The sequence below is a fragment of the Nerophis ophidion genome, linkage group LG18 (genome assembly GCF_033978795.1).
Source record: "Nerophis ophidion isolate RoL-2023_Sa linkage group LG18, RoL_Noph_v1.0, whole genome shotgun sequence".
Taxonomy (NCBI): domain Eukaryota; kingdom Metazoa; phylum Chordata; class Actinopteri; order Syngnathiformes; family Syngnathidae; genus Nerophis; species Nerophis ophidion.
Genome location: NC_084628.1, coordinates 41,767,797 through 41,775,763, shown reverse-complemented (window position 1 = coordinate 41,775,763; position 7,967 = coordinate 41,767,797). Strand labels below are relative to the sequence as shown.

At 42.1% G+C, this 7,967-nt stretch overlaps 1 protein-coding gene across 2 annotated transcripts in view; it reads right to left on the bottom strand.

The window, feature by feature from the left end:
• Nucleotides 1-1,642: 1,642 nt before the first annotated feature.
• p2ry13 (purinergic receptor P2Y13) overlaps nt 1,643-7,967 on the bottom strand; it is a 30,202-nt gene continuing 23,877 nt past the window's right edge. For both annotated transcript variants that reach the window (XM_061878135.1, XM_061878133.1), the window contains 3 exons: nt 7,589-7,793; nt 7,112-7,501; nt 1,643-2,529 (listed from right to left, as the gene is read on the bottom strand). In XM_061878135.1, coding sequence (XP_061734119.1) covers nt 2,101-2,529; nt 7,112-7,501; nt 7,589-7,768 — 999 coding nt within the window. In that variant the 5' untranslated portion in view covers nt 7,769-7,793 and the 3' untranslated portion in view covers nt 1,643-2,100. The remainder of the gene's footprint in view (nt 2,530-7,111; nt 7,502-7,588; nt 7,794-7,967) is intronic.

Here is a 7,967-nt window from a genome sequence, read left to right as displayed (position 1 = left end):
AGTTGATACATTGCGAATACCAATCAGATCACAATTTGTTGACAGTCGTCTACGTAGCCTGACGTTAACGAGACTGATTGGATACTCACTTGTGTACCAATCAGATCACAATTTGTTGACAGTCGTCTACGTAGCCTGACGTTAACGAGACTGATTGGATACTCACTTGTGTACCAATCAGATCACAAGTTGACAGTAGTCTAGGTAGCCTGACGTTAACGAGACTGTTTGGATACTCACTTGTGTACCAATCAGATTACAAGTTGTTGACAGTAGTCTAGGTAGCCTGATGTTAACGAGACTGATTGGATACTCACTTATGTACCAATCAGATCACAAGTTGTTGACAGTAGTCTGGGTAGCCTGACGTTAACGAGACTGTTTGGATACTCACTTGTCTACCAATCAGATCACAAGTTGTTGACAGTAGTCTGGGTAGCCTGACGCTAACGAGACTGTTTGGATACTCACTTGTGTACCAATCAGATCACAAGTTGTTGACAGTAGTCTGGGTAGCCTGACGCTAACGAGACTGTTTGGATACTCACTTGTATACCAATCAGATCACAAGTTGTTGACAGTAGTCTGGGTAGCCTGACGCTAACGAGACTGTTTGGATACTCACTTGTGTACCAATCAGATCACAAGTTGTTGGCAGTAGTCTAAGTAGCCTGACGTTAACGAGACTGATTGGATACTCACTTGTGTACCAATCAGATCACAAGTTGTTGACAGTAGTCTAGGTAGCCTGACGTTAACGAGACGGATTGAATACTCAGTTGTGTACCAATCAGATCACAAGTTGTTGACAGTAGTCTGGGTAGCCTGACGTTAACGAGACTGTTTGGATACTCACTTGTGTACCAATCAGATCACAAATTGTTGGTAGTAGTCTAAGTAGCCTGACGTTAACGAGACTGATGGATACTCACTTGTGTACCAATCAGATCACAAGTTGACAGTAGTCCATCTAGGTAGCCGGACGTTAACGAGACTGATTGGATACTCACTTGTGTACCAATCAGATCACAAGTTGTTGACTGTAGTCTAGGTAGCCTGACATTAACGAGACTGATTGGATACTCACTTGTGTACCAATCAGATCACAAGTTGTTGACAGTAGTCTAGGTAGCCTGACGTTAACGAGACTGGATACTCACTTGTGTACCAATCAGATCACAAGTTGACAGTAGTCCATCTAGGTAGCCTGACGTTAACGAGACTGATTGGATACTCGTCTTTCCAAAGTGAGTATCCTATCACAAGTTGCAAATCGCTGAAGCAGGAAGTGTTGCGCCGTAGACATACTGGGCTAGCAGAGAAATCACTGATACTCACCTTTTTAACCCACAAAGGAGAACAAAACGTTGATTAGGTGGCAGATAACATATTTGCAAGGCCATTTTCAAGAAGGATATTCACAGAGAAACTACATCTTGTGAGACGACGACCTCGGCCACCCCCGGAAGCTAGCTGAGCAGCTCTGGTGATGAAATGGGGAAATGCCTGCCACCTCCACTCGAAACAACCGACTACGAGCGGCACCACTGGCTTATACGGCAACGATTGGGTCCAACAAATTTTGAGTTCGAATACATATATATTTTTTACAATTTTAATTTTGACAGCACCACATAAGATGTTTTAGTTGCTGAAGCAGGTTTATTGATTTCAGAAAATAACCCGTTTTGTACACTGTTAATGTGCATCAATGCCCATTGAAATGGTTGCTAAATAATAAGGAGTGGACTCACTTTTGTGACAGTAAACGGTATCCATAGTGGAGATATAATCCCAAGCTTGTAAATGCCCTGGCCATACTGCCAAAGTAGCAGTTTTCCCAGCAGTTGAAACAGCCCTTTTACAAATACCCCATTGAAATGGTTGCTAAATAAAAAGGGGTGGACTCAATTTGTGAGAGGAAACGGCATCCTTAGAGGAGATATAATCACAAGCTTAAGGATGCTGCCAAAACTTCAGTTTTATCAGAAGTGGACAGCTTTCTTCAGCATCACCTTACAAGTATGATATATTTACCAAGCATTTCCTAACACGGTAACAGATAGTTTTAGCTTTTATCAACGGTGTTGGATGAGAGTGTTATACAGACGTGCCGGTGTTTGTCATCTCCAGCTGCGTGGACGGGACGATGTGGGATTGCTTCTGCCGACGGCTGATTGCAGCTGTGAGTCTTCGCCTAAAAACCTTACACAGGAACACGTAAATGAGCGGAACCAGACACACGTTAAAAGCCGACATCCACAGCGTGGTCTCTTTGGCGATGTACAGTGCATTCTTCTCCCAGCAGGTCAACATGTTGCGGGTCTGGGTCAGAGTGTAGGGTACGCGTACAAAGTGGTAGGGAGCAAAGCTGATGAAGAACACAACCACCACCACGAAGACTTTCCCGTTGGTTCTGCGACTGGCTGCTTGAGAGCTGCTTTTCGATGCTTTGTAGGACTCATAAACCTTCTTGCTGATGAACGTGTAGCAGTACACCATCATGGCCAGCGTCCCCCAGAAGATGAACTGGAGGGAAATATAAGCAATATGGAATGATCAATGACCGGGAAGCGCTTCTGTGTCATAGTCCATTTGTAGGTTGATTTCCCCAAAAAACACACATTTGACCACTCCATCTTCTGGACTGTCAGCTAATACTTTATTCCCCACACTTGGAACTCTAAACTTTCTGCGCGTACACATTTTTTACGGGTTCACGAGCTTCACACGGCGTTAATAAATTTTGCCTCGCCGCATCCGACCAATGTAATTGTCGAACGGGTCAAGGACAGTCAGCCATTTAGGGCGTGATGGACTCACCCTCGTCATGGAGAAGAACCAGCGAAATGCACACAACGCAGGACTAAAGCTTAAGACGATCCATCGGGAAAAAAAAGCCTTTAATTGGACCCCCATTTTAGACCAGTTGATCTGCTGTTTCTTTACTCCTCTGCCCCCCTTTCCCTTGTGGAGGGGGGAGGGGGCACAGGTGCGGTGGCCATGGATGAAGTGCTGGCTGTCCAGAGTCGGGACCCTGGGTGGACCGCTCGCCTGTGCATCGGTTGGGGACATCTCTGCGCTGCTCACCCATCTCCACTCGGGATGGTCTCCTCCTGGCCCCACTATGGACTGGACTCTCACTATTATGTTAGATCCACTATGGACTGGACTCACACTATTATGTTGAATCCACTATGGACTGGTCCCTCACACTATTATGTTAGATCCACTATGGACTGGACTCTCACTATTATGTTAGATCCACTATGGACTGGACTCACACAGTATTATGTTAGATCCGCTATGCACTGGACACTCACACTATTATGTTAGATCCACTATGGACTGGACTCTCACACTATTATGTTGAATCCACTATGGACTGGTCCCTCACACTATTATGTTAGATCCACTATGGACTGGACTCTCACACTATTATGTTGAATCCACTATGGACTGGTCCCTCACTATAATGTTAGATCCACTATGACCTGGACTCTCTCACTATTATGTTAGATCCACTATGGACTGGACCCTCACTATAATGTTAGATCCCCTATTACCTGGACTCTCACACTATTATGTTAGATCCACTATGGACTGGACCCTCACTGTAATGTTAGAACCACTATGGACTGGACTCTCATTATTATGTTAGATCCACCATGGACTGGACTTTCACAATATTATGCTAGACCCACTCGACGTCCATTGCATCCGGTCTCCCCTAGAAAGGGGGGTTACCCACATCTGCGGTCCTCTCCAAGGTTTCTCATAGTCATTCACATTGACATTCCACTGGGTTGTGAGTTTTTCCTGCCGAAGAAGGAAAAATAACCTTGTGCGACCCGCCTTGAGACAAAAGTGAAAGCAAAAACGAAGCCGAGAAAACACCGGATGAAGCAACCCTAAGTGCACAGCAGCAGCAGAAGAAAATCAAAGATCGCACTCAATGATTTCTCCGATAGGTTAGGTTAAATCTATACAAGAAACCAAGAACCTGTGTAAATACTTCCATGTTTCAACCTGTACAGCTGCGGCTAATTGACTTGTGTCTCCAAAAGATTAGATTACACTCGTACTCACAGGTACAAAACCCAAAAGCAGTGAAGTTGGCAGGTTGCGTAATTCGTACATAAAAACAGGATACAATGATTTGGAAATTCTTTTCAACTTAAATACGTGGCTTGGCATTGTCCTGCTGAAATAAGCAGGGGCGTCCATGATAACGTTGCTTGGATGGCAACATATGTTGCTCCAAAACCTGTATGGACCTTTCCGCATTAATGGTGCCTTCACAGATGTGTAAGTTACCCATGCCTGGGGCACTATTACACCCCCATAACCATCACACATGCTGGCTTTTCAACTTTGCGCCTATAACAATCGGGATGGTTTATTTCCACTTTGTTCCGGACGACACGACATCCACAGTTTCCAAAAACAGTTTGAAATGTGGATCGTCAAACCACAGAACACTTTTCCACTTTGCATCAGTCCATCTAAGATGAGCTCGGAACCAGCAAAGTCGGCGGCGTTTCTGGGTGTTGTTGATGAATGGCTTTTGCTTTGCATAGTAGTGTTTTAACTTGCACCTACAGAGGTAGTGACAAATTTTAGATAGACAGATAGTACTTTATTTATTCCGTCAGGAGAGTTCCTTCAGGAAAATTACAATTTTTAGCACAATCCCATTCAAGATCAGACAAACATTACAGGGAGACAGAACAGGATCGCTGACTGGTCTGCCTAGTTACTGACAATGGTTTTCTGAAGTGTTCCTGAGCCCATGTGGGGATATCCTTTACACACTGATATCACTTTTTGATGTGGTACTGCACGAGGGTCCAAGGTTGCGGGCATTAAATAATACTCCGGATTCTCTGAATCTCTTGATTATATTACAGAGCTTAGATGTTCCCTAAATTCCTTGCAATAGCTTGTTGAGAAGTGTTGTTCCTAAATGGTTGGACAATTTGCTCACGCATTTGTTGACAAAGTAGTGACCCTTGCCCCATCTTTGTTTGTGAATGACTGAGCATTTCATGGAAGCTGCTTTTATACCTAATCCTGGCACCCACCTGTTCGTAATTAGCCTGTTTACCTGTTGGATGTTACAAATAAGTGTTTGATGAGCATTCCTCAGCTTTGTGTCTTTTTTGCCACTTGTGCCAGCTTTTTTGAAGCATGTTGCAGGCATCAAATTCCAAATGAGCTAATATTTACAAAAAAAAATAAAGTTTTCCAGTTTGAACTTTAAGTATCTTGTCTTTGCAGTCTATTCAATTGAATATAAGATAAGGTTTTGCAAATTATTGTATTCTCTTTTTATTTACCATTTACACAACGTGACAACTTCACTGCTTTCTGGTTTTGTACATTTGGCTAGTATTAGGAGACACTAATACAAAACATTATAAATACTGTATATTTTAAAAAAACAGTCAAATAGCTAAACAATTTGTCATTATTCCATCCTTCCTCATAAAGTGTATATGAAGTTGCTACCCTCAAAGTCCTTGGCATAAAGTGCATAAATGGGACTTGTGATCCACATATCAACATAGTTATAATTAGCCTCATCACCATCAAAGCCACAACCATTGTCAGGAGATCAACTAATTGTACTTCTATTTAGAGATACTGTCTAACAAAACTAGACCTGTGCGTTTTAACAAAGCTGTACTTACGTAATATATGTAAAGAATAAAAGTAATCCACAACTGAAGGGGTTGAGGACGCCACGCCCCTGCTCAGCTGCAAGCAATCGGCAATCAGCACATCTGGGGTTGATGAGAGCAGACGGCATAAAGACCAGCGTACCCGAAGATCCGGGGCCGGAACCTAGGCCGAACCCTCCCACGTATACTTGCTCACTCTCTGTGCCTTCACGGTTCATGTGTCTTGTGTCCTTTGCATTTTCCGCAGTGCTTTCCCTGTCTCCCATGATCGAGCTGTGTGCCTCGACTTCTTGTTGGATTCCGGACTGCCTCCCTCGATTCTCGACCCCTGCTTGGACACATACCTTATGAAGCCTCGGAATACCCCCCGACAACCTGCCTGCCTATATATAGATACACATATATATATGTATATATATATATATATACACACATATGTATATATACATATATATATATATATAAATATATACATACACAAACATATATACATAAAAATATACATACATATGTGTATATATATATATACATATACATACAAATGTGTATATATATATACATATATATACATACATATGTATATGTATACATATATACATACATATGTATATATATACATATGTGTATATATATACATATATATACATACATATGTATATATATACATATATACATACATATGTATATATATACATATATATATATACATATGTGTATATATACACATATATATACACACACATGTATACATATACACATATATATATATATATACATATACATACATATACATATATACATATATATATATACATATATATATATATATATATATATATATATATACATATATATACATACATCCATCCATTTTGTACCGCTTATTCCCTTTGGAGTCGCTGGGGGCGCTGGTCCCTATCTCAGCTACAATCGGGCGGAAGGCGGTTTACACCCTGGACGAGTCTCCACCTCATCGCAGGACATATATTATTATAATATTTACAATCGGGCGGAAGGCGGTGTACACCCTGGACGAATTATAGAGTTACTACACCCCCTTTTGGTTATTATTATAATATTTACTATCGGGCGGAAGGCGGTGTACACCCTGGACGAATTATAGAGTTACTACACCCCCTTGCGGTCTGTGCCGTCTACTCCTCCCGTACATGACATATAGTCTGGTAAGTTTGGTGATATTTAGATGCAGACTCTTGAAAACATCCAACCACTCCTGTCAATTTATCGATCTTTGACAACCATAGCTCATAGCATTGCATAGTTCATTGTTGACGCTACTACTTTATTAATGACCACCATTTGGTGATGTTAACATTTTAGTAGTCTGAGTCCCGGTCCTTAGCTTTCTGAAAATGTGGACCACAGCGCTATTTGCAGTGATTGAATAGTCATATTTTACTACATACCTGACAGAAGTAGTTGTATCCCTCATGCCAATTCAGGCCCGCTTTACCCTTCATGGAGGTACACTTCCTTATTCCTCCAGTGTAGCGCAATGGCTGGTCACTTAGAATGGAATTGGGGAGTGCTAAAGAACAGATAGTGACCCAGACAGCTGCGCTGATCACTTGACCAAGCCTGACCCGGTGCAAGAAGTCTTTTCCAAAAGGTTGGACTATCTTCATGTATCGATCTAGGCTGATGAGGCCCAGGAAGATGATGCTGATGTACATAGTGATGTAGAAAAGGACCGCAGAGTATCGGCAGTAGATGGCTTTCAGTTGCCCCTGTCCCACACCGGCATCGGTTAGAATCTTCAGAGGCATTGCTAAAGTCATCAACAAGTTAGCCGCCACCTGTTGAGTTCAAATGTCACATGTAAGCTGTCTGCAACAATTCCACACAGCTGTGTGTGGCATACAAGAAAAACAATAGGAACTAACCACATTCTTTAAAAAGACCAAAAATGTTGAGGTGTTTGGGATGTTGCAGAAGATCCAAGCAGCTACAGAGTTGAGGGCCAGTGCAACTACAAAGATGATGCTGTAGAGGTAGGGGAACACCACTGAGGTCACGTTGTTATCCCTAACACACTTGGAGGCATTAGCTAGCGAACTGTACATCTTCAGGGTTTTTGTCCCGGGAAGGCTGAAAAGAAAAGAAGGGTTGTATGATGAGAATGGAACAGAGATGACGTGTACAAATGGTGCTAGAACCGCACTCAGCGGAATGAACAATATTCATCCTAATGTTTGTTGCCCCCTTTATGATAATAATAATAATATTAATAGATTGTATTTGTAAAAGCACTGTATATTGAGC